The sequence below is a fragment of the Taudactylus pleione genome, unplaced genomic scaffold (assembly GCF_031769625.1).
Source record: "Taudactylus pleione unplaced genomic scaffold, aTauple2 ptg000154l, whole genome shotgun sequence".
NCBI lineage: Eukaryota > Metazoa > Chordata > Amphibia > Anura > Myobatrachidae > Taudactylus > Taudactylus pleione.
Genome location: NW_028284556.1, coordinates 3643215 through 3670969, shown reverse-complemented (window position 1 = coordinate 3670969; position 27755 = coordinate 3643215). Strand labels below are relative to the sequence as shown.

Sequence of the window (27755 nt, the reverse complement as noted above, 5' to 3'; positions counted from 1 at the left end):
TGTACTGCTGATAAGTCAAATTGAGGGCCTTGTATATAGGTGTTCTTGGTTTATTGTTTCTCAGGGTAAGTTTTAATTTGTTTTGCTGTACCATGCATGTTCGTGGTAACAATTTGTTCCGCTTGGGTTTGGTTCTAATTCCGAATTTATCTCTTATGATTTTATTCTTTTTAGCCTCTATTAATAGATCCTCTCCTTTCAGGATTCTGTGTGTTGTCAGTTCTGATAAGGTGATAAATTCTTGTTCTTCTTTGTATGGTTCTAATTGTTGGTCTAAGGTCCCTATACTCTCCTCTAGATTTGTTGGTGTAAAACTCACTGTGGTACATATACCCATCTATTCTATCGGGATATTTGATCATAATTACAATCATCTCAGGCCAAGCGCTGTACCTATCTATTTTTACCATGTTATTTTAAGGTTTGGGGACACCTTGAGGTTTACAAGCAGCTGACCATTAACACCTGCTCAGTGCGCAGAATACATACCTATATCTACAGCAAACAAAAGCAAACGGGGGTGTTAATTTTCCTCATATATTAAATTATAATCACGCTGCAATATTAAAGGTATCTCCGTGACTGGATCCATGATAAAGACCTTTATGCAAACTCATCAATTGAGGGACAATTTTTAGTAGATTGCAATTTGGTGAGCTTCTTACATATGCAGGACGCAGAAATTTCAAATCATATAAGAGATAACCCTCTCTTATGGTCCACAAGAAAAGTGTGGCATATTATTAGTCACCTTTGCCAGTTAACTTCTTATAAATCTATATTTTTGCCTTTTATAGCAAATCCGGAATTTCAGAGGGGTAGGGCAGCATTCCCATTTACTAAACTTCATAAAGAAGGGCTAACTAATATAGGTATGTTCCTTAACATACCATTAAAACGCTCACTTAACGATGAGGAGGCATTGGAAAGGTTTCCCTCATTTCGTATTCATCCCCTCGTATTAATGCAGGGTAAATATGTTGCTTCAGTTATTAAATGTTTCTCGGATTCTGAAAACACATTTAATACTATGCTTCTTTCAGAAACGGACACAAAAAAAGCGTTATTAATACACTACTCCTTTTTAAGACAACCCATACAACATGAGGTGGTACGTACTGGGATGAGTAGGTGAGTGCAGGTGAGTCCCTCATTATCATGCGAAATTCTTAACATAGCTCTTCTCTTATCACGTAATTTACTCCCAGCTATTCAATACCAGGAAATGTTTATGAATATTTTTTCACAAAGCATACTTCTCCCCACATAGACAGTATCTAGCAGGTATGACCTCCTCGGCCTCTTGCCCTAATCAGTTCACAATAGCCAACTTGTACCACTATTTTTGGTCTTGTCCTCTTTTAAGAACTTTTTGGCTACAAATAAGGAAATATGCCCTTGAACACCTGGTGAATTATGTACCATTCACGGATATATGGGCTGTTTGGGATACTTCCGGAAGGTCAGCGAGTGGCGAGAGGTTGTAAGAGACTTCTACTCATTATTGGTGCGGTGGCTCGTAAGACAATACTCCAGACATGGATTGAAACCTCTCCACCTACATTGCGTCTTTTTAAGGAAAAAAAACTCTTTCATGTATTTAACATGGATTGGATTGAGACTAGTGTTGAAACATTTTTCTTAACTTGGGAGAGCTACATAGGTACCCTGACCTTAGCTCAGACATATAATTTTTTAATCAAATTTACCCAATGGTATTGTTACCGAATCATACCTGGGGAACCCCCCAATTAGGTTGGATTCTTAAGGGACTATGCTTGTTCACCTGGGCCTCTTGGTTTCTGCCTCCCCCCTTGGGATCTTGTCCCCGTGCCCGCTTTCCTTTCCGGATTCAGATGGTTGGAATACTGTTAGAACGATGAATAAAAGTACAATAAATATTGTTTTATATTTTACAAGTTTACTATTCCAATATAACGACATTCAGAAATCATTATTATATATATATATATATATATATATATATATATATATATATATATATAGTCTTTGGATGGAACAGATGTGGATCAAACCTGCACCAATATTCTATGTAGTAGACTTCTAGTTGTCTTACCGGTACCGGTTATGAAACCAATTCATACCTTCAAATTATGAGGACTATGTGTATAGAATTGAAGACAAAGTCTAGAAGTCTACTACATAGAATATTGGTGCAAGTTTGATCCATATCGGTTCCATCCAAAGGATATATGTGTATAATTCTTACTATTCCAATATAACGACATCCAGAAATCAGTATTAATTTAAGCGCACTCTTTATTGTTTTTGTTGGAATTAATCTGTTGACCCTTCTAACAGGGGGACTTAAAAGAGCTGCAGCTGAGTAGTACACAGCACATTAAGGATATTTAGGATTAATTGTTCTAGGGTTTGGCGCAAGTTATAGGGATCTTTGTTTAATATATATATATATATATATATATATATATATATATATATACACACACATACATACACACACACACGCAAGAGTAAAATGTTTGGTGTATGATCTTCTGAGCCCTGGTGTTAAGCAGGCAATATCACTCTGCATTACATAGATGAGGAGAAAGCACATTGTGCCTCATCTTCCAAACTGAGCTGGGACAGTTTTGGCACCCCCATAATTTGCATCTACTACTTTATTTTCCGATTAAGAAAATAAAATGACTCCTAAATCGCACATGCAAACACCCTCATGCCATGAGCACCATAAACTACGCTCCTGTTGCACCCCCCCCATTCCTCAGTCCTCCTTTTTTCAGTTCTCACCTGTTGCTAACCCCTACCCTCTCCAAATACACTTTACACAAAAAAAATATATATAAATAAACTTGAGAGATCTACAGGCCCCTATTCAGCTCCAGATGTCACATTGTACTGTAGTGTATGTCATACTGGTCAATCTAAAGATATGAAAAAAATAAATCTTTGAAATGAAAAGTAAAATATCAATTATTTTTATTTAACATTCCATGAAGGTATAGATACACATTTTATAAATGTATGAAGATTTGATACAAAATAGAATAAAATGTCCTTGTCTGGAAAGAAAATTACACTCCAGGTACTGTAATTTTAAATTTCGTATTTAAGAACATTTACATTATATATAAATTATTCTTTCGACAAGCATTTTTTTTTAATATTTCCTACATTTTATTTTATTTACAAACTTGTGACGCACATTTAAAAAAAGAAAAAAAAAGAAAAATCATCTGATCTTCCGGCGTCTCACAGGTTTTGATGTTACTATTCTTCTTGATTTCCTTAATGTATTTCTTTGAGCAGCTCGCGATTCCTTTGGTGAAGGCTGTACAGCTTCTGAATTGACAGTTGGGCTTTCTGGAGGTGAAAGCAGCTGAATCTCTACAGGTGGTGGTGACCATCCCACCTTATCTGCTTGCCTGCAAACAAACAACTGAAGTTGAAAGTGCATAATTAAAAAAAGAGGCGGCATGCAGAGTTGATAAAATGGGCAACATTGGGAAAAAAGGAATTTATCTTTCAGTTAATGTATTCACTCCTCTTACCTCAGCACTGTCCCTCTACTCACTAGAGCAGGTCTGGCCAACCTGTGGCTCTCCAGCTGTTGTGAAACTACAAGTCCCAGCATGCCCTGCAACAGTTTTAGCATTCCCTAACAGCAAAACTGTAGCAGGGCATGCTGAGACTTGTATTTTCACAACAGCTGGAGAGCCAAAGGTTAGCCAGGCCTTATGTGCTAGGCTCTATCTAGTTTTCATTTTCACAGCCACACTGTCTACATTGTATGTTTCCATTTTAAGCAGGACATTTGTTCCCTGCTATCTGGCGTTGTGGTGCACTATGCTATAATAATGAATGACTACAGTGATTCACATGTTCTCATTGAATTTTATTTATATAGCGCTCTTTCTCCAATAGTACTAAAGGCGCTAAAACTATAGACAAAGGTTTAGCCTAGTATGAAATAGAGACACGATGAAGATAATACAAGGGTGTGGCCGCAATTTTGAGTAATCAGTTGCAAGGATTACTCATCATTTAAATATTAAAAAGGAAGGCAGGTGGATCCTATTTCACCTGATGTTGATATGGCTACTAAGCTTTTCAATGTTATAATGCCTAAAATAGACAAGATTGCATTCCCTTATGCCTGTGATTTATGAAATATCAGCACCAGTTTTTACCTAAAATACGTGAAACCTTTGACCAATTTATACCCAAAATAGATAAGAGGTTAGAGAAGTTTTAATCCTCTATCGATTCCTCATTGGTCAGTTTGCCTGATCATACCAACCGATTAGATGCGATAGAACAGGTCAGTGACTGAGGACACTATCAACTCCCTACAATTTATGCGGCTTCCATTTAGTCACTAGCTGACAAGGTGGATGATTTAGAAAATCGCCATAGCCGTAATATGCACTTTGTAGGCATACCCGAGAGTTAAGGGACAGGCCTTATTTGAATACTTGGGACAAAACTTATTCTTGCCGCCTTCCACCTTGAAAGTGAGCTGGGTGTACAGCAAATTGAAAGGGCCCATCGTCCAGAGAGGGAGGGGGACTAACGACAGGCCTCGGTCGTGCTATCGTGCTAAGGAGAAAATCTTGGAGGCTTACAAATGTCAAAGGATCCTCATTTTTCAGGATATCACTGATGGCAGCCCCAAACCGTACAGAATTTTCTTTTGTCTGTAAATTTTGTTTACCAACAAAAGGTTTACTGTGTTGTACCCTGCAAAGTAGAAAGTCACTGACAATGGGCAAACCCTCATATTTGCAAGTGTGGCTGCTGGTAGAATGCTTTTTTCCCCCACAGAATAGCCCCTCACCATCGCACTCCCCTACAGGTCCTTCTGTGTCTTGAACTAGTAATGCTCTTAAAGTTTGACTTCATAACTGTCCTGGTCATGCTTTTTTTTTTTTTAATTTAAACTTCCACTATCTTGACAAATGTTTAAATGGTCTGCAATTGTTACAGTTTGTTTATAATTCTTTTACACTTTATATCCAACCGACCCCTGGGATGAGCACCAGAGCTTGGTTTATTCATTCTTTTGGATGGAAAATGGTTTAAGAAAAATTAATGAAGCATGTTTGTTTGTAGTTTTCGCTTTCCTGCTTATTGCCATTGTACCTTGTGAAAATGCATCAATGTGTGTTCAGCTCACCATGGGGATTCATGCCCCACGATTTGCTGACCCTTACTCTTGAGGTTTCCGATGCTTGCTGGGACAGGAGGGACCTTGTGTCTGACATCTCACTCTTTGCTCTTAAGCTTCCATCTAACGGGATAGCATGATAGCACCAACACCTGTTACACACTAATCACTCACACAGACTCCTCGCACACTATTAAAATTACTTCTTGGATTGTGGGTGAAAGTGGAAAATGACAGCGCTGTGGAGCACCTGAGAGATTGAAGAAATTTCTATAAAAAAAAATATATAATTTTGAACGAAAATGATGACGACCTTGGGGTAATAGCTGGATCTGGATCCACGGGCACCACGCAGTTAAAGCTTTCACTGCTCCCAGGATGCACTTGGGTCCGTCCACCTCTATACCCCGCCCCCAAGCCACAGGCACCTCAGTTGGTAAGCAGCCAAGGCCGGAGGAGGAGACTAAACAGAGAGAAGAAAGACTGGAACACACAAGGAACCATACTCACAGAAATGGGAGACGGAAAAACCGGTGACCAGCCACACAGCCCATTTGAAGCCAGGAGCGTCAGGGCGGGCGCCTTGTGGACCCTATGGACTTCGTAGAAACAGAGATAACAAAAGGTAAGTTCTTACCATAGCTCTTGTTTTCTACGTCAGGGTCCATAGGGGGTCCACAGGGTTGACTCCCAAAGCAGTTCAACTAAGGGCGGGGACGCTCCTGAGCAGAAAGGAGAATCCAGCGCCCAAAGGATGCATCCTGAGAGGCAAAGGTGTCAAACGCATAAAACCTCAAAAACGTCTGAATTGAAGACCAAGTGGCTGCCTTGCACAGCTGAACAGCGGAGGCACCACATCTAGCAGCCCAAGAAGGACCCACAGACCGAGTGGAATGAGCCTCAACAGAGGCTGGGACAGGTAAACCTTCCTGTATATAAGCCTCACGAATAACAGAACAAAGCCAACGGGCAACAGTTTGTTTGTTGGCAGGCCAACCCCTCCTATGAGAACCAAAGAATCGGACTTTCTAACAGAAGCAGTCCGGTCCAAATCATTTCTGAGCGCACAGACAACGTCCAACGACGCCTCACCAGCTGTAAGATCAGGTGACTGAAAAGCTGGCACCACAAGTTCCTGATTGATGTGGAACTTAGAGACTACTTTAGGCAAAAACTCAGGACGAGTGCGAAGCACCGCTCTGTCCTGGTGAAAAATTAAGAAGGGGGGACTACAGGAAAGCGCCCCCAACTCAGATACCCTCCTGGCTGAAGCAATTGCCAGGAGAAAAAAAACAAACAGTCTTAAGCGTTAACTACTTGAAGTCAACCGACTCAAGAGGCTCAAAAGAACCACCGCCAAGTCCCACAGAGCCACAAAAGGAGGATGGATTCTAAGAACACCTGGAAAAAGGTGTGAACATCCGGCAGTGTAGCGATCCTACGTTGGAACCACACAGACAGAACCAACACATGAACCTTCAGGGAAGCCAGACGAAAGCCTAGGTCAAGACCTGACTGAAGAAATGCCAAAATCCTAGAAACCCTGAACACCTGAGGATCAAAGTTTCTAGACTCACACCACTGAAAGTGTGCCACAACCTGTGGTAAATCCGTGCTGAGGCAGGTTTATGCACCCTCAGCATGGTACTGATGACAGAGCTTGAAAATCCCGGGACCTTAAGACTGACGGCATGGCTCTTGAGACAGCAAAGACAGTCGACCCAGACCGGGTAAAGGCAGGGCCCCTGAGACAGCAGGTCCCGACGCTGAGGTAGAAGGTATGGAACGTTGATGGACAAGATCTTGAGATCGGAGTACCAAGGACGTCTGGGACACGCTGGAGCCACCAGCAGAAACGTGCCTCCATCCTGTTTGATTATTCTTAGCACCCGAGGCAGCAGGGAGATCGGAGGAAACAGGTACGCTAGGTGAAATGTCCATTTCACCAACAGCGCGTCCACCAGACTTGCGCCTGCGTCCCTTGTCCTTGAGCCGTAAACGGGCAACTTGTAGTTGTGACGGGAAGCCATCAGTTCCAACTCCGGCAGTCCCCATTTGTCCACGAGAAGTTGAAACACCTCCGGGTGAAGCGACCATTCCCCTGGGTGCACGTCATGACGGCTGAGGAAGTCCGCCTCCCACTTGAGGACTCCCGGGATGAAGACTGCCGAGATTGCAGGAAGGTGGCTCTCCGCCCAAGCCAGGATGCGAGACACCTCCAACATCGCCGCTCAACTGCGAGTTCCTCCCTGGTGATTGATGTACGCCATCGTGGTGGCGTTGTCGGATTGCACCTGTACCGCCCTTCTGTGAAGAGCGGTGCCTGATGACAGCAGAGCCCTGTACATGGCCTGCAGCTCCAGAACGTTTATGGGAAGAACTGCTATCTCCGGAGACCAACGGCCCTGAAGAGACAACGAGCCGGTCACTGCCCCCCAACCCCCGGAGACTGGCATCTGTCGTGAGCAGAACCCAGTCCGGGATCCAAAAGGGGCGACCCTCGATGAGATTAGCTGGCTGAAGCCACCAAGCTAGAGACCGGCGCACTTCCGGGGACAAGACCAGCATCTGGGATCGGATCCGATGAGGTAACCCGTTCCACTTGGACAGAATCTGCAGGGGCCTGGAATGGAACTGGGCAAATTCCACCATGTCGAATGCCGACACCATGGACCCCAGGACTCTCATTTCCGAGTTGACCAACACCCTGCAACTGCTCTGGCAACTGTGTATCCTCAGTTGTAGGGAGGACACCTTTTCAGGAGTCAGGAAAATCCTTTGTTGACGAGAATCCAGAAGGGCTCACAAATGGACCATCCGTTGTGATGGGATCAGAGATGACATTTTCCAATTAATCAACCACCCGTGTGCTTGAAGACAAGCAATGGTCAGGTGGGGATGTCGAAGAAGTACCCCCGGGGAGCTCGCCAGCAGAAGATGATCATCCAGATACGCCAGGAACCGTATACCCTGGCCCCGAAGGTGGGCGGCCATAATTGCCATCACCTTGGTGAACACCCTCGGAGCCGTGGAAACGCCAAAAGGCAACGCCCGAAAACTGGTAGTGATGTTGCAGGATAGCAAACCTCAGATACCGTTGGTGTGCAGGTGCTATGGGCATGTGAAGATAGGCGTCCTGGATATCCAGGGAAACCATGTAATCCCCTGGTTCCATCGCCAGAATGATGGAACGTAACGTTTCCATCCTGAACTTGGGAACCCTGAGGTATTTTGTTCAGGGACTTCAAATTCAGGATAGGATGATGAGAATCATTGGGCTTCTGAACCAAAAACAGAGTAGAATAGTATCCCATCCTGCGTTGAGGCTGCGGAACGGGAACAATGACCCCTGCTTGGAGTAAGGGAAGCTTTGGTCTTGTCCAGAGAAGGACTCGTGCAAAAAAACTGGTGGAGCGGCCTAAGCCGAAAAGACAGGGCGTACCCCTGGGAGAATACTTCTCGCAGCCAGGCATCCGTGGTGGTATTGTGCCAGCACTGAGCGAATTGGAGAAGTCGGCCCCCCACTCTGAGGTCCCCCAGAGGGAGGCCCGTCCCATCAGGCAGCCGGTTTATCCTCCTGCTTGGAAGAAGGGCGCCGAGCACTCCATGCCTGCTTCTGGGGCTTGGGTGCGGCCTTGGTTGCCGAATGTCTCGGGAAGGACTGACCCTTGGCCTTACCTTGAACCCGAAAGGACCGAAAAGCAGAGCTCCTCATTTTAGCCGGCGCAGAGGCCGAAGGAAAGCCGACTTGGATTTAGCCAAGGTTTCTACTATTTTGTCCAAGTCTGGACCAAATAGTAACTCACCATTAAAGGGCAAGGCCTCCAGACCCTTTTTAGAATCTGCATCAGCTCGCCAGGACCTCAGCCACAAGGACAGACAAGCAGACACAGCAGCCGCCGAAACCCTAGAGGTCAGCAGACTAGCATCCAGCGATGGTAGCGTAGCGCTCTTAATCAAACGGGTGACATGGGAGTCCACCGCTGGAGGGGTTTCCCACTTCCTGCAATGAGCCTCAGGAAAAAGATAATTAGACGCCAGCCGCTTTTGTGACTGGAATCTTTTACTGGGCAACTGCCAGGCCCCCGCCATATGATCCGTCAACTGGTCAGACAAGGGAAAGACACTCGAGGTTACCTTAGCCTTTTTAAAAATTAGGGTACTTAGACCTAGGGGCCGGTTCATCCTCCTCGATATGAAGGATAGCCCGCACCGCCCTAACCAAAGCCGGAACATTTATGGAGGACACTGACTCGGATGCCATGGTCCAGGAGATGGAGACTGAGTCCTCATGGACTTCTCCGTCATCTGAAGACACATCAGAGCCCGACAGCTGTGCCGTCAGAGCACTCACTACATGACGCTTGGACGCCTTATGGGGCAAGTCACTATGCAGCATCGACTGAAAAGCCGAAGATGAGGCCGCCAGACTCTGCACAGAGCTGGACAGTACATCCACCCAGGGTGGAGGATCCGCCTGAGGAAACCCCGGAAAAGGCACCACAGACTGTTGCATCACAGGGGGAGAATGGACATACATAGGCAACCCTGCATAAGGCCCCACAGTCTGAGACCCCGAGGGAGACTACAATAACTGCGGAATATCTGGGGAAATGGGGATGTCCTGCTGGGGCAACACCCTAGAAGGGACCGATGTTGGAACCACTAAACGGTGCGCAATTGACGCCAGCACTTGGGAAAACATCGCCCATGGAGGATGCTGCGACATAGGGGGTTTACAGGGGACAAGGTACCAGCTGGCACCGCCCGCACAGACCATCCTGAGAAGTCCTCCCTATCCACTCGCACAGAACAGCGTCTGCAGGAAAACACAGGAGCCACGGAGCGCTCAATCTCCTCATCAGACATGATACAGCAAATATTCAAGGAATACGTATCACCAGAGGAATTATGGTGTAAACACCCGCGCTCTCACCAGTATGCAACACAAACAGCACACAATAATGGTACTGTGTAGCACACAACTGTATGTGACTGGCCTCAGAAATAGTTAATTTATATAAGTGAGGTCCACAGAAAAAGCCCTTCCCCGACACCTGCCGGGCCGTAGGATAAGGAAAGGGATAGGTATAAGCTGACAGTAAGTTAGAAATAAGTCACGGACAGCAGCACTAGCAATAGTCACATACAATGCAATAAGATCATTACTCACTGCACCTTCTGCTACAATCAACCTCCCAGATTCAGTGTCTGGGAGGGCTATAGAGCTGCGTACACTGTCTCTTTGCAGAGGAGAGGTACACAGGGGGACCGGTCCACACACCTCCTGGGAGTCAGCGTTGCTGCCAGAAGGTGGCCGCCGGAGAGCTCTGAGAAGGAGTGGCCGCAGGAGGAACAGCTCAGCGACGCCAGCACACGCAAGAGAAGGCGCGCTGAGCTGAGGAGCCGCTAAACCAGGGAAGGCTGCCTCCCCTGGCTAGCAATTAACCCCAGGGACGCTGGTTCCCCTCCAGCCATTATTCCGTGGTGGTCCAGCAGACGCGCGGGGTATACCTAGTGGGGGAGCCCGCTGCCGTTACTAGCGCCGCCGGTCTGTCTCCAGAAACCAGCGCCTGAAGACTGCATGTATCACCGCGAGCAGTGCTGATAGCTTACCTTGATCCCCGTGAGCCCAGCAGCAGTCAGTGGGAGGTCCCGGAGCCACGCTAGTACTGACTCCGGGGTCCCGCTGCGATCCCCAGATCAGTACTGGCGTCGCAGCGCCAGCGGGGGTGTTGGAGCGGCAGCATGGACGTCCAGATGGACAGTCTGATGCTGCCGCTCAGAAGATAGTAAAAATAAATAAAATCTTCAATAAAAAATTTAAAATTAGCTTAGGGGCTGCTAATGCAGCCCCACTGCGCCAGGGTGACCAGACTCCGGCTGGGCACCAACTAAAACTGAGGTGCCTGTGGCTCGGAGGCGGGGTATAGAGAAGGGTATAGAGGAGTTCTCAGAGTGCCACATGTCTCTAGGAGAACTACCATCGGTGACTACACAAAACTATGTTTGGAGTTAGATAATGTAACGTGATCAATAAAAAAACCAAATCGGTTAACTCTCTAGATAATATGAGATATGGTAAGAACTTACCCGTTATCTCTATTTCTACGAAGTCCATAGGGTTCCACAGGATACCTTGGGGTATAGGTGTGACGTCAGTCTAAGGGCACCAAAGAGTTAAGCTTTCAGCCTCCCAGGATGCACTAGGTCCCCCTCCTATACCCCGCCCCCGAGCCAAGGCATCTCAGTTAGTTACCAAGCCATAGGCCGGAGGAGGAGAAGGAAGAGAGAGAACAAAGATCTGGACACATACAAGAATCACATTCTCACCAGAGGGAGACGGAAAAAAACGGTGACCAGAGCAAAGCCCATCTGCAGCACAGGTGCGACAGGGCGGGAGTCCTGTGGAACCCTATGGACTTCGTAGAAATAGAGATAACAAGGGTAAGTTCTTACCATATCTCATATTTTCTACTTCAGGGTCCATAGGGTATCCACAGGATACCTTGGGGATGTCCCAAAGCAGTATCCTTTAAGGGTGGGGACGCTCCTGTGCAGAAAGGAGAATCCGCCGCCCGAAGGAAGCATCCTGAGAGGCGAAGGTGTCAAACCTGTAATACCTCACGAAGGTATGGACAGAGGACCACGTAGCAGCCTTGCAGATCTGGACTGCAGAGGCACCACGTCGAGCTGCCCACGAAGGACCCACAGACCTAGTGGAATGAGCCTTCAGAGAAGGAGGAACCGGTAGGCCTTCATGAAGATAAGCTTCAGAAATAGCCATACGGAACCAGGCTGCCAAAGTTTGCTTTGAAGCAGGCCAACCCTTTTTACGGAAGCCATAGAGGACAAACAAAGCGTCCGACTTCCTAAACGAAGAAGTGCGGTCAACATAAGTCCTTAAGGCCCGCACAACATCCAAAGAGGCCTCACCCACGGAAAGACCCGGTGAGTTAAAGGCCGGAACAACGATTTCCTCGTTAACATGAAACTGGGAAACAACTTTGGGAAGAAACTCGGGCCGAGTGCGGAGTACTGCCCTGTTCCCATGAAAAACCAAGAAAGGGGGTCTACAAGAAAGAGCCCCTAAATCAGAAACACGTCTGGCCGAAGCAATAGCCAGAAGGAAAACAGTCTTAGCTGTTAGCCATTTAAGATCCACTAATCCCAGTGGTTCAAACGGCGGTACTTGGAGAGCCCTCAGGACCACAGCCAAATCCCAAGGCGCCACAGGTGGAACAAAGGGCGGCTGAATGCGGACAACACCTTGCATAAAGGTGCGCACATCCGGGATTGTAGCAATCCTACGGTGAAACCAGACAGATAGGGCCGAAACCTGTACCTTCAAAGAAGCAAGGCGAAGCCCATGATCTAGTCCCGCTTGCAGGAAGGCGAGAATCCGAGACAGACGAAACTCCCGCGGTGCATAACCTCTCGGTCGACACCACTGGAAGAACGTATGCCACACGCAATGGTATATCCTCGCGGAAGACGGTTTCCGAGCTCGCAACATGGTACGCACCACAGAGCTGGAAAACCCCCGGGACCTCAGCATGGCCGTCTCAACAGCCACGCCGTCAAAGACAGCAGAGTCAGGTCCGGGTGAAGACAAGGACCCTGTGACAGTAGGTCCAGTCGTAGCGGCAACCGCAGAGGAATGTCCACGGACAGACCCTGAAGGTCTGAGAACCAGTGCCGTCTGGGCCACGCGGGAGCTATCAACAGGAGCGTCCCTCCTTCCTGTTTGAATTTCCGGATTACCCGTGGAAGAAGGGAGACCGGAGGGAACAGGTATGCGAACCGGAACGTCCACCAGAGACGCCCCTTCGTCTCTTGTGCGAGACCCGTACACCGGCAACTTGTTGTGCCGGGACGCCATGAGGTCGATCTCTGGAAGACCCCATCTGTCCACCAGTAGTTGAAAAACGTCCGGGTGCAGGGACCATTCCCCCGGATGAACGTCCTGGCGACTTAGAAAGTCCGCCTCCCAATTGAGCACTCCCGGGATGAAGACCGCTGATATGGCCGGAAGATTGCGCTCCGCCCAAACCAGGATCCGAGACACCTCTACGAGAGCCGCCCTGGTTTGGGGTCCCTCCTTGCCTGTTTATGTAGGCCACGGTGGTAGCGTTGTCCGACTGGACCTGTACCGGGTGACCCTGGAGAAACCGATGTGCCTGCTGGAGAGCATTGAAGACCGCACGGAGTTCCAAGATATTGATTGGAAGCTCCGCTTCTGTCGGCGTCCACCTGCCCTGGAACAGATGTGGACCCGAAACTGCTCCCCAGCCCCGAAGACTGGTGTCCGTTCTGGGTTCCAAATTGGGTCCTGTTGACAACGGACGTCCCTCGCTGAGGTGGGTCATCTGTAACCACCAAGCAAGGGACAGGCGAACCTCCGGGGTGAACACAATCGTCTGGGACTTCAGAGACTGAGGCAGCCCGTTCCACTTTGACAGGATCAGGTGCTGCAGAGGTCTGGAGTGAAACTGGGCATATTCCACCATGTCGAACACCGACACCATGGAGCCCAGTAACCTCATCGCCGAGTGTAGAGACACCCGGCGGCTGTGCAGACAACTGCGCACCCTTGACTGTAAAGCAGAGATCTTTTCCTCCGTCACGAAGATCTTTTGCTGTCCCGAGTCCAATAAGGCTCCAAGATGCAGAATCCTCCGAGACGGGATTAGAGTGGACTTCTGCCAGTTGATTAGCCAGCCGTGCCGTTGCAGCAGGGCAATGGTCAGGTCCAAGTGGTGTAACAGGAGCTCTGGAGATCCCGCCACCAATAACAGGTCGTCCAAGTACGGCAACATGCGGACTCCCTGCAGCCGCAGAGAAGCCACCATGACCGCCATCACCTTGGTGAAAACACGTGGTGCTGTCGCCAGGCCAAAAGGTAACGCCCGAAACTGGAAGTGGTCGCTGCGGATTGCAAACCTGAGGAACTGTTGATGGCGCAAAAGAATAGGGACATGCAGGTAAGCGTCCTGTATGTCCAATGACACCATGTAGTCCCCAGGTTCCAGCGCCAGAATGATGGACCGTAGGGTCTCCATCCGAAACTTCGGTACCCGCAAAGACTTGTTGAGTGCTTTGGAGGTTGAGAATCGGACGATACGACCCATTGGGTTTCTGTACCAAAAAAAGATTTGAATAGAAACCCTGGCCCCTCTGGGAGAATGGAACAGGCACTATAACTCCAGCCTGGAGCATAGTGTGCAATACCTTCCGCAGCTCCGTAGCCTTGTTCCGGTCTGATGGTAGACCCGTGGTGAAGAATCGAGCCGGGGCTCTGTCCCGGAAGGAGAGGGCGTACCCGTGGGAGACCACCTCCAGAACCCAAGTGTCTGTCGTAGTGACCGACCACCACTGGGCGAACTGCAGCAGGCGGCCTTCCACCCTGGGATCCCCCAAAGGGAGGCCCGGACCGTCAGGCCGCAGTCATCTTGTCATCTGGCTTGGGGGCCGGACGTCTGGTACTCCATGCCTGCTTCCGGGGCTTGACCGATTTCCTAGGGCCAGCCTGACGAGGAAACGACTGTGGTTTGGGCCTGCCCTGGGCCCTAGATGACCGAAAGGACGATGGTCCAGAACCAGAAGGAGCAGCGGCTGACGGGAGACAAGCCGATTTGGCTGCCGCCAGCGTGGCCACAATCTTATCCAGATCCGGACCGAAGAGAACTTCTCCGGTAAACGGCAACGCTTCCAGACCCTTCTTGGAATCTGCGTCCGCCTTCCAGGATCGCAGCCACAAGGTGTGACGAGCAGCTACCGCTGCTGAAGAAATTCTAGACACCAGAGTACTAATGTCTAGAGCCGCCTCGTTGATGTAGGTGGCCGAATCACGGAGATTGCCAATCAACTCCGCCTGATCGGCCGGACAGTCGGAATCAAAAGAAGCCTCTAATGAATCCGCCCAGCGCTCCATCGCTCTGGCAACCCAGCAAATGGCCATAGCCGGCCGTGCTGCCCCCCCCGCAAGGGAATAAGCGGACTTCAGGCAGATTTCCACCTTGCGGTCCGTAGCACCCTTAAGGGAGGACATGGATGGCATCGGCAATGTGGCACTACGGACAAGACGGGTCACGTGAGAATCCACCTGTGGAGAGGATTCCCACTTAGCAAAATAATTATCCGCGAACGGATAAGCCACCGCCAGGCGTCTCTGCGGCTGGTATCTTTTGCCAGGCTGTTTCCACGCCTCCTCTAAATGGTCCACCAACTGACCCGAAAGAGGAAAGACTGTGGCATCGCCCTTCACGTCTCTGAAAAAGGCATACTTAGACTTAGCCGCTGGGGGAACTTCGTCCTCAATCACCAAGGCTGTGCAGACCGCCCGAATAAGTCCAGGAATATATACTTTGGACTTAGCATCAGCGTCCTTAGTATGGAGAGGTTCCTGATCGTAAGGATCCAGAATCTCTCCATCATCAGACGTCCCTTCGTCATCCTCATAAGGAGCGGACAGAGACGCCACCGGCCGTTTATGAGGCCGCATCACAGACTCCCCTTGCAACACATCCGACAAGTGCTGTACAGAACTCGTCAGGGAGTTAACCCACGCTGGCTCCTGAGAAACCGGGAGCGGGGAAATAGGGAGACTGTGGGGTACCACCAATTGGAAACCCTGCATGGGTGACGACACCACAGACTGCTGGGACAAACCCATCGGAGTAAACGCGGGCTGCGGAGCTAACTGGCCCACTAAAGCTGTTAGCGCCTGAGCGAAACAAGCCCAGGGCGGCTCCTGTACCGGTGCTGTAACCGTAAGAGGCCGCGCCATGGACAAACACTGCCGGCAAAGGCCCTCCGCGCTACCCTCCCCCTCCGCTAACGGTACTTTACACGTGGTACACTGTAGCCGGAGGGGAAAATCACTTTCAGACATGATGGCACCACGTATGTGACCCCTTTCACCAATTATATATTAAATAGGCGAGAGACCACCCTGCAGCACCGCACCGCAAGGGCTTAGCAGAAAGAACAGGGACAGTAATAAAGCTGACAGTCTTGAGAAGAAAAGTTACAGGCAGCAGCGCTAGCACAGTCACATACAATGCAAAGAAAATCAATTCCTGCACTAACAGCGCTGATCACTCAACTACACAGACACAGGGCCTGGTAGGACACAGCGCTGCATACACAGACCTGACCACAGCGGAGGAGAGGTATGCGGGGGGACCCAGACCACGATGCTTCCAATGCAGACTTCCAGCAGCGTTCACCATGCTTCTGAAAAGATGGCCGCCGAGGAGCAGAGAGAAGGCTGGCCTGGGGGAGGAGCGCTGACACAGGGCCAGTCAGCACAGTGCAGAAAGGGCTGTGTGCAGCGGGGGAGGCGCCGGCTGTGAGACAGGGAAGGCGCGCTCCCCTGGCATGCATTTAACCCCTGGGACGCCGCAGCGCTACCGCTCTGCTGCGGTCCGCTGTCCCAGTGGGTAGTGGAAGCGCAGGTTGGTCGCCTGGCTCCACGCTGCAGCCAGTCCCCAGGGAGCCCCCTGCCTGGGGACTTAGGACCATGTGATCAGCGGGGACCCACCGCGGGACCCCGCTGCTTACCTCTGTCCCCCTTGAATCCGGCCATGGTCCGGAACATCTGGGGTCACCGCTAGCTGTGACCCCAGATGCCCACCAGCATCCCCGGATCAGTACCGGCGGGGTGTAGGGAAGACAGCATGGACGTCAGGACTGACTGTCCATGCTGTTCATCCAGATGTGCAGCCACAGCTGCATGAAGAAAAAGCTTCAGGGGCTCTTCTAGCCCCCACTCCAACAGGTGCACCCGACTCCGGCCGGGCACCAAACTAAACTGAGATGCCTTGGCTCGGGGGCGGGGTATTGGTGGGGGACCTAGTGCATCCTGGGAGGCTGAAAGCTTAACTCTTTGGTGCCCTGAGACTGACGTCACACCTATACCCCAAGGTATCCTGTGGATACCCTATGGACCCTGAAGTAGAAACAATTCAATAGAGATAGCTACAATGAGAATCTGTACTAGAGGGGTGAAAAAACAAACGTAATAGTCTATACAAACACACGCATGTAAGCGTATACATACACATACATTTAGATCTTGTTCTTTTTATATATGCATCAAAGATAGTACTGTGGCCGTACATATTGGAATTATGTGCACAAATCTGTGTGCTCTCCGCACACACATGTACTAAGTACATGTATATGTGAGGGATTAAAGCAGCCTAAAGGGTGAAACACAATCGCATGCCTAAGTGTGGAAATAAAAAGAAATGTTGGGAAGTAAGTCCCCAACAAAAGCCCAGCACCTTTAGGTCACATGAGCTGTGGTGGGAGCGTGAACCCCAATACATCCATAGGCACTGTGTGATAACATGGAAGATGTGGTGTGTGTTACAAGCGAATTCCGTTTCCGTGGATTCTTATTTTCATCTAGATTGACATTTTCTGTTACAATTTTGCTGGCAACACAGTGCCAATTCTTTTCCCCATTCCCTGGATGTGAATTAGCAGTGATTAATACGGCAGCTGTATCTCAAAATTGTGGTGCTCTCATATGCATAATTCTATTCATTGACTGACATCAGTTGGAGACATTTTTATTTAATTATGTATGTATTTTTGATGTAATATAATTGTTATTACTATCATTTATGTTGTATTCACACACACATATATATATAATTCTTTTCTTATTGTATTTTTCATTATAATTGGCCATTGAGGTCTCATGTTTTATTATCGATTTTATTATTAATTTTTATATATTAAAGAGGTCTATTCTTGACTAACATGGCTGGAATACCATTTTTTATCCACATATATACATATTCTTTTTTTGGTTGATACTTCATCTCCATTTTTCATTATAATACACACACACACTTATTTACATTATCATTTTCGTTCACAATTATATATTATTTTTATTATAGAAATTTCTTCAATCTCTCAGGTGCTTCACAGCACTGTAATTTTCCACTTTCTTGTTTTTTCTATGGTTGGCTACCCATGACAGCAGGATTGTGGGTGGGCCGAATACCCCTATCACATGTAAGCAGATTTTTACTGCCCTTAAAAACCTTAAGCCAGGAATTGTTTACATACAAGAGTAACTGGAAGTCAGATGGGGACTGCGTGATGGTTGCCTCTCCACCTCTTACCATTCCAAATCTCATGTAGTGGTCATCTTTGCCAGATACCTTCCTTACAGTAGTCTGCATACTATTTTGGACCCGGAAGGCCGGTATATCATATTGTATGTTTAAGGAAAAAGAAAGAATCTGCACTGATCCTTATATTTCTAATCAATTTCACCCTACCTACTTATTTTCTGTGTAGGTATTCACCATTTAATGTTATCCTTTTCATACCGTCTTAGTACGAAAAAGGAATGTTGGAAATGGTGCTACCCTGCTCACAAAACATACTCAAAGAAAAAGAAGAAAGGTGTGAGACCGTTGGGTGCACTCTCGGGTGATTAAGGGCAAGTGCTGGGCTCTGATGGTGTTTTTGTTACAATAGCAACATGGTGATAAATAAAAAATAACTTTTATTAATTTATATTAAAATTAAAAATATATACCATAACATTTGGGGTTAAAATGAAAGATATAGTGCATAAAGTAGGAAAAAGTGTTAAATTAAAATTCCTGGAAAGGCCGCTGGGTTACTAACTTATATTGTCAGTATTAGTTCTGATTATATACTGCACCAGATATATATTTCTGCTCACTTATTATATAGCTTCAGTATTGCTATTCATCAGAACAGAGCAGATTCACTGTATCAAAAGTCAGTAGTGACATTAGTTAGCTTGCTGTTACAATGTATAATAACTACTGTAATTGTATCAATAATATCGCCTCAGCAGTTGTTCGTATCCTGCTCTGAACAATCACTTCATGTTAGAGTCAGCTTCACCATATATTTGGTTTGATAATTATCGTATTTAATAACCTATTTCAGTTAACCCTGTACAGTGTGTAATTGGGTTATTTCCCTGTTCATTCACCATTGCAGGTATGTGGCAGGTCCCTCTCAGTACAAGTCAGTGCAACATGAATATTGTTGTTATATTTCTGTTACTACATTATTATAATCATGCAACAGCTCTGCTCAGTATAGAACTGTTGATTAACAGCAAGATGTGCGCTAGTAATGAGCGCATTGAAACGTCTGCTTCATACAATCTTAAATCGAACACATTACTGCTAAAACACTTCTAATCCCTGGGGTTTATTTGTGTATAAACGGCATTTAATTGCCGCGGCTCTAATGGTACTCACTCCCTGGGTTAGGATCAGTGTATCATATTTTGAGCAGCAAGTCTTTATTACAGCATGTTAATTAGGAGATCTTAATGTGGGCTAATACATCCATATGACCCAGTGATCTCAGGTGCCCGATATAGAACTGTTAATTAATAGTAAGATGTGCGCTAGTAATAAGCGCGTTGGGACGCCTGCTTCATACAATATTAAATCAGACACATTACTACTGTGGCACTACTATTCGTAAGATGTGCGCTAGTAATAAGCGCGTTCAGACGCCTGCTTTATACAACAATAAATCAGACATTACTGCTGTGGCACTACTAATCCCTGGGGTTTATTTGTGTATAAACGGCATTTGGTTGCCGCGGCTTCTAATAGCACTCACTCCCCAGGTTAAGATCAGTGTACCATATTTTTAACCAGCGAATCTTTTTTTAGCATATTAACCAGGATGTCTCCATGTGGACTAATACGTCCATATAACCCAGCGGTCTCATGAGCCTATGCGCATTTCGCTGAGGCGATATTATTGATACAATTACAGTAGTTATTATACATTGTAACAGCAAGCTAACTAATGTCACTACTGACTTTTGATACAGTGAATCTGCTCTGTTCTGATGAATAGCAATACTGAAGCTATATAATAAGTGAGCAGAAATATATATCTGGTGCAGTATATAATCAGAACTAATACTGACAATATAAGTTAGTAACCCAGCGGCCTTTCCAGGAATTTTAATTTAACACTTTTTGCTACTTTATACACTATATCTTTCATTTTAACCCCAAATGTTATGGTATATATTTTTAATATAAATTAATAAAAGTAATTTTTTTATTTATCACCATGTTGCTATTGTAACATCAACCCCATCAGAGCCCAGCACTTGCCCTTAATCACCCGAGAGTGCACCCAACAGTCTCACACCTTTCTTCTATATCCTATTGTATGTCCAGATATTTGATGCCAGATTTACTCCACTTAATATCTATGCGCCCAATTGCGATTTACAGGCCTTCTATCAAACCATATCCATGAAACAATTACTTGTGAGTGAATAGATCCCATGCGCATGGCATCTTTTCACACTGCGGTGAGAGCTTGGGGGCAGCCCAATTTCTCCATGAGTGCTGGGCACCCCCTCTACAGCGATGAAAAGAGGGCATGTTTCAAGGGCACAACCCCTTTTCTAGTGACCACACCCCTTTTTCTGGAGCATGCACCCTTTTACTAAGATGCCCAGCCCATTCTAGAATTAACACTATATATTACTGGAAAGATTGTTCTGGCACAAGCTCAATCCAAGTTTGATTATACCAAGAAAATGTACTTCCACTAGGGAAATAAAACGGGAACTTTGTTAGCCAATATGACTAAATCTTTAAAACATCTGCATCATGTGACGGCCCTTTGTGATCCTAATTCCCCTACCTTGTTATTATCCGGGTGTTCCAAGAGTATAATAGTCTCCTGTGTACAGCTGCCCCACATGACACTGCTATAATGACTAAATTGTTGGATGAGGCTGCCCTGCCCCATATTTCTCCCTCGCAAGAGATGCCCTGGAAGCAAATATGAGATAGCAGTTCCATTTTGACCCTACAATCAAATAAGTCTCCAGGACCTGATGGATACTCAGCTGAATACTATAACCTTTTAAAACATTGCATTGTTCTGGCTCTTTATGAGCTTTCCCGCTGTATACTGACATACTCAATTTTTTTAACCAAGCTTTTACTACACTTATCCCAAAGCCTAATAAAAACTCGACTCAGTCGTCTTCCCACTGCCCCATGTGAAAGGCATCCATAGAGACACTGAGAATGGATTGGCTGCTAACCTCTAATCTGATTTCCAGGGTATCTTTTTAAGCCTTAATGCCACTAAGGCATTTGATATGGTAAAGATTTGGTCCTAGATTTCAGTCCATGATCAAATGTTTAAATACTCGTCCAACTAGCTCATTATTGATTAATGGGACTGTCGGGTAAAGTCTTATAATGTCCCGAGGAACAAAACAGGCTTGTCCCCCTTCGCCCTTGCTCTCTAATTCGGCCTTAAATCCCATGCTCAGAGTCTTACAAAACTGGCCGGCATTCAGAGTATTAATATTGGAGTGGAGGTTAAGATTTTGGCCGATGTTCTCTTGGACCCTTGTTGGTGATAATAACTGAGCGTGTATCAGTATCAGGCTTTGCCGTTAATTTTGAAAAGTGTACTGCTTTATACCTTCGAAGAGTATAGAATTTCCCAGTGTGGTCCAGAGAGATTCCTAATGTATGGGCGAATAAGGCCATTACATATTTGTGGGTATAGATACCGTAAAAAATCTTAGTAACCTATATACCACTAACTTATGAACTATTGTACATAGTGTTCGGGTAGATGTTGAGAGCTGACGGCGGCTTAATCTCTTATCTAGGACGGGCTAGTCTAGTGAAAAGGATTCTAGTTCCAGAGGATTCTCTATCCTCTTCAATTTCTCCCTATTTTTTTGTTAAGACAGGATATTATGGAGCTTGAAGGGAAAATCCGCACCTTTATTTGGAATGATAAGAGGTCTTGTAAAGCTTCAGCAAAGCAGATCTAATGGTGGCAACAATTTAACCAATATCACTGCCTATAGTCATGCTTCCCATCTTCGTAACATGAGAAATTGGTTACATACAGATGTGTCCACATACATCTATCCTCTGTGCGCTACAAGTCACGTTACACAACGTGTGGGCACCAGGTGACTCGCTAATGCTGAGCGTCTTTTTGTGCAATTTCTTTCCTTCAGGTGCATCTTATTAACACAGCGATGCGAATAGGTAGCACAAGCAGCTTCTACTGATTAAAATATGCGGCATGCCAATATTCTGTGTGCGACTATGGGTGATCCATGCAAAATGCTACGTTACAGTGCAAGTTGCTGTGACACTAAGGTAGCGCTTCGCATGCGAAATGCAGATACACCCACGACTGCTTGTTTTCTACATGGATTGGTTGGAGGCCTCATTGCAAAAGGAAAAGTTTACTAAACTAAAATTTGTTTAAAAAAAAAAGAAAAAGCAAGGCAGGGAAAATATAGGGAGCATAATCACAAAATAAAAGTGTAAAATGTAGCAGAAGGAAGTTTTGTTTTATTGGTGAAAATCACCACATTGTCTCATATTAGATAATTTTTGGACGAGAGGTTGGCATTTTAAGACAGTCACTGAACCTGCTTGTGAAATGAATTGTAGAGGGAAGGGGGGGAGTGAATTGGAATTTTGTGCGATTACGTACATGTCCTGTTTCTTTGCTTTGTGTTTTGGAGGTCTGCCTCTTCGTTTTACTACCAGATCTTCAGCATCTGCCTCATGAGATTTCTGGACATCTGCATCCTACAAGAGAATATCATGATATTTTACTCACTTTCACCGTTAAGTTTTGGTATTAAAAAAATAAATAAATATTACTTATACTATGGCTCAGAGCATATTAGAAAAGCATTCAGCAAAAAATATCCCTGCTCAAGGCTGTCTATTATAACCCTTACCACTGCTTAATGTATTAATGCACCATCACAATAAAAACAGAAATGGTAAGACAAACCTTGTCCTTCAGTTTTACATTAGCAGGTGTTCTAGATGATCTTGTCCTCAATGAGGGTGGAGAGAAGACATATTGAGAGGCTACGTGTTGCTGTATTTCTACTGAAGAGATGTGGGGAGCGGTTTGTTCTGCTAAAGAGAAACAAAGAATAGATTTATATTTAAAATCTACACATACATTCTCCACTAGTAGTTGCTAACTAATATGCATTTTATATGCAGACATTCACTTACTTGCGCTGTAATAGGTATTGAAATAAGGAGAGTTATGGTAAAACACAAAAAAAACTTACCTTGGTAAACTGTCTTTCTTCAAAGTCCATAGGGTCCACAGGGAGACATTGGGGGGTGTAGGTGGGACCTGGAGGACCGGACATCAACAGCAAAGCTTTTCAATCCCAGGATGCTCCGGTCCTTCCCCTTATACCCCACCCACAGCCTGAGGGCACTTCAGTTTTGTTAACAAGCCCAAAGCAGGAGCAGGATAGGAGAGAAGGAAGACTGGTACACTGAAAAGGTAATAAGTGACAAGGGGAAGAAACCCATAGAAGCTAGGAGCATCAGGGCGGGTGCCTTGTGGCCCTTATAGATTTCGAAGAAAGAATACAAGGTAAGTTTTATCATAACTCTCCTTTTCTATAGGGCTCCATAGGGAGACATTGGGGACGTCCCAAAGCAGTTTAAGGGCGGGAACGCTCCTGAAGGGAATGGAGAACCCTACGCCCAAAGGAAGCATCCTGAGAGGCAAATGTATCAAAGGCATAAAACCTAAGAAAAGGTGTGGACAGAAGACCAGGTGGCTGCCTTGCATAGCTGTTCAACTGAGGCGCCACGCCGGGCTGCCCACGAGGGACCCACAGAGCGAGTAGAATGAGCAGATATTGAAGCCGGCATAGGAAGGCCAATCTGCGTGTAAGCCTGTGAGATAGAGTCCTGCGAATCCATCTAGCCAGAGTGTTTTTTAGCTGTCCATTACTTCTTGTGGAATCCATATAGGACAAAGAGGGATTTCTATTTCCTGATGGAAGTAGTGCGGTCCACGTAGATCTTCAGAGCACAGACCACATCCAACGAGGCCTCTCCTATCGAGAGGTCTGGTGAATTAAATGCAGGGACCACAATTTCCACATTCAAGGTGGAAGTCAGAAACGACCTTGCGAAGGAACCTGGGCGTGCACAAAGAACAGCCCTGTCCTGATGAAATATTAAAAAGGGGAAACGACATGAAAGCGCCCCTAAATCAGATACCCTACGGGCAGATGCTGTAGCCAGAAGAAAGTCTTCGCAGTGAGCCACTTGACATCCACTGATTCCAGGGGTTCAAAAGGAGGTAAAGGTCAATATACCAGGCATCAAGGAAGCACTAATCAAGTCAAAGAAATATATTGTGTGGGCTGCTGCTCATCACCTGGGAAAAATGCCACTTCCCTACAACAAGAAATATAATAAGAAAGAGGCAAAAGAGCGCTGCGCACACACATAAATCAGATATTCCGTTTATAATAAAGAATTTAATGTACACTTAAAAAGGTGTCAAAAGATTGCTCTAATGCATATTCATGTATATATTTCAAACCTATTTATATATCTCTCATAGCATAGCAAAAATAGCAGAATAAAGCTTTATATGGATCTAAACACTATACTAAATAGTAGCATCACCTAACAGGTAAAAAAGAGACAATAATATACAATAATAAAGTCACTTATGAGACTAGAGGAATATGTCCATATGATTGTAAAATAGATGAAGGGGGGCAATGTTTGTGGAAGAAGTGTCCTGTTGCGTTGCGCTACTGAGTGTGGCAAGGAGTAGCGTGGCTATATTATACCCTAAAACAAATGTCCACATGTAGTTCATATACCAATAGGTTTCACTTCCTCGGATGAACGGATCTGCTAATGCTGTAAGCAATAAATTCTCCGGCAGCACAGTGGGATCGCTGTTCCTACCAGCTGGATGGTAATCTTATCGGTCAGCTGCGTGATCAGTCTGTATCTAATGTAAGAAGCCGCACTGTATTAGAGCCGCGGCCCAGTGGCTAGCTGTTTGTTCAGTCAGAGGGGAAATCCAGCAGTGTAGTAGGCGCGAAGTTCGAATGGAGGGTCCTCAAGTGCTTGGAGCACCGCTGACAAATCCCAGGAGGGACAAAGGGAAGTTGTATACGTAGAACACCGTGCATGAAGGTGTGAACATCCGGTATAGTAGCAATTATGCACTGAAACCAGATAGAGAAAGCAGAGACCTGCACTTTCAGAGATGCTAGGCGGAAGCCTAGATCCAGTCCAGCCTGAAGAAAGGCAACAATTCTACAAACTTTAAATACTTGCGGGACAGTTTCTTGGAGTACAACATTGGAAATATGTATGTAAACATGGACCCTGAGACAACAGGTCTACTCGTAGAGGAAGTTGAATAGGAACGTCTATGGAGAGTCTGTAAAGATCAGAGAACCAATAACGTCTGGGCCAAGCCGGAGCTATGAACAAGACACTGCCCCCCATCCCTCCGCGTTGAAAGGCCGAATGACAGAGCCTGAAATTGGTAATGTTGCTGTAGTATAGCAAACCGGAGATATTTATGAGAATGCGCTATAGGTACATGTAGGCAAGCGTCCTGAATGTCTAGATTTACCTTAAAATCCCCAGGTTCCATAGCTAGGATAATGGAACGGAGGGCACCCTGATAAACTTGTTCAGAGTTTTGAGGTTGAGGCTAGGCAGACGAGACCCATTGGGCTTCTGAACTAAGAAAAGGGTAGTGAGGACGGGACCCGAATAATTACTCCTGAATTCAGTAAAGACTGAATGGCTTTTTGAAGCAGCAGGACCTGTGCAAAAGAGCTGCTTGGGATAGGGGGTGGGCGTCACCTCAGGAATGAGAGTGTGTATGTATCCATGGGTGACCACTTCCCTTACCCAGGCATCTGACGTGGTTTGATGAAAAACCTGGGCAAATTGAATAAGTCTGCCTCCCACCCTGGGAGCCCCCAGCGAGAGGCCAGCCTGTCAGGCTGTAGGCTTGTCCGCAGACTTGGCAGGTGGACGTCTAGTAGCCCAGGCCTGTTTGGCCCTAGGCTTGGTGGCCTTGGTTGAAATCTGCTGTTGTGGATAAGACGGACGATTGGCTTTTCCTTGAGGGCAAAATTATGACGTCTGATGCTTTGTATTATATGCAGATGGCAGGAACGCCATCTTGGAAGCTGCCAGAGTCACAATTTTATCTAATTCTGAACCAAATAGGATGTCTCCAGAATAAGGCAGAGACTCCAGATGCCGTTTTGAGTCTGAATCTGTTTTCCAGGAACGTAGCCAAACAATACAGCGGGCCACTATAGAAGTGTCCGATATCCTGCAGGCCAGGAGAGCCGCAACCATACCTGCTTCACCTGCATCTCTAATGTGAGATATGTAGGACAGCTGTTCCCTCGAAGCATCAGGGGGGGAAATGTCTCTTCTAGGGCCTCATCCCAACTCTCAATGGCTTTTGCCACCCAGGCCATAGCCCTAGCAGGACGAGTAATAGCTCCTTTAAGATAGCATATGGATTCATGACAAGCTTCTATACATCTATCTGTCGTCTCTTTGAAGGAGGTTGCAGTATGAATGGGTGTGGTGGCATTTTTAACCAGACGTGTTACATGAGAATCCACTGTTAGGGGAACTTCCCATTTAGTACTATCAGTAGCTGGAAGAGGGTAAAAGGAACTGAACAGTTTTGGAATTTGAAACCTTTTACCAGGCATATTCCAAGCTTCACTCATGTGATCAGATAGCTGGTCAGAGTGAGGAAACTCTGGTTAAAAAAAACAACCTTTTGTCGCTTTAAAAGTGCGTGTTTTTTCTTAGGAGTGGGTTCATCCTCTTATTTGTAAAATAGTTTTAACAGCTCTCACAAGAGCAGGTATATTTAGTTTAGAATGTGGCTCCTCTTCTCCTGACACAGAGTCAGAGTGAGAGAGGTCTGCATCCTCTACATCCCCAGATGATACAGTACCTTGCAAAAGTATTCACCCCCCTTGGCTTTTTATCTTTTTTGTTACATTACAACCTGGAATCTATAAATTTTTTTGGTGAAGTGAGAAAAATATATATATTAAAAAAAAATGTATAAATAAAATTCAGAAAATTGGCATGTGCATATGTAATCACCCCCTTTGCTATGAAGCTCCTCAAAAGTTCTGGTGCAACCAATTACCTTCAGAAGTCACAATTAGTGAAATGAAGTCCACCTGTGTGAACTCTAAGTGTCACATGATCTGTCATTATAAACACACCTTTTCTGAAAGGCCCCAGAGGCTGCAACACCACTAAGCAAGAGGCATCACACCATGAAGACCAAGGAGCACTCCAAACAAGATCAGGGACAAAGTTGTTGAGAAGTACAATTCTGGGTTGGGTTATAAAAAAAATATCCAAATCTTTGATGATCCCCCGGAACACCAACAAATCCATCATCATCAAATGGAAAGAACATGGTACAAACCTGCCAAGAGAGGGCCGCCAACCAAACTCACAGACCGGGCAAGGAGGGCATCAGAGAGGCAGCACAGAGACCAAAGGTAACCCTGAAGGAGCTGCAGAGTTCCACAGCAGAGACTGGTGTATCTGTGCATGTGACCACAATAAGCCGTACACTCCATAGAGCTGGGCTTTATGGAAGAGTGGCCAGAAAAAAGCCATTACTTAGTGATAAAAATAAGACACGATTTGAGTTTGCCAAAAGGCATGTGGGTGACTTCCCAAATGTAAGGAGGAAGGTG

General features: G+C 46.1%; 1 protein-coding gene across 3 annotated transcripts in view; it reads right to left on the bottom strand.

The window, feature by feature from the left end:
- Nucleotides 1-2980: 2980 nt before the first annotated feature.
- The window catches only part of AHCTF1 (AT-hook containing transcription factor 1), a 222981-nt gene continuing 198206 nt past the window's right edge, over nucleotides 2981-27755 (bottom strand). For 2 of the 3 annotated variants that reach the window (XM_088474344.1, XM_088474345.1), the window contains exons 35-37: nucleotides 22994-23124; nucleotides 22685-22782; nucleotides 2981-3410 (exon numbers count right to left, since the gene is read on the bottom strand). In XM_088474344.1, coding sequence (XP_088330470.1) covers nucleotides 3218-3410; nucleotides 22685-22782; nucleotides 22994-23124 — 422 coding nt within the window. In that variant the 3' untranslated portion in view covers nucleotides 2981-3217. The remainder of the gene's footprint in view (nucleotides 3411-22684; nucleotides 22783-22993; nucleotides 23125-27755) is intronic. The other variant, XM_088474346.1, reaches the window with a different exon arrangement.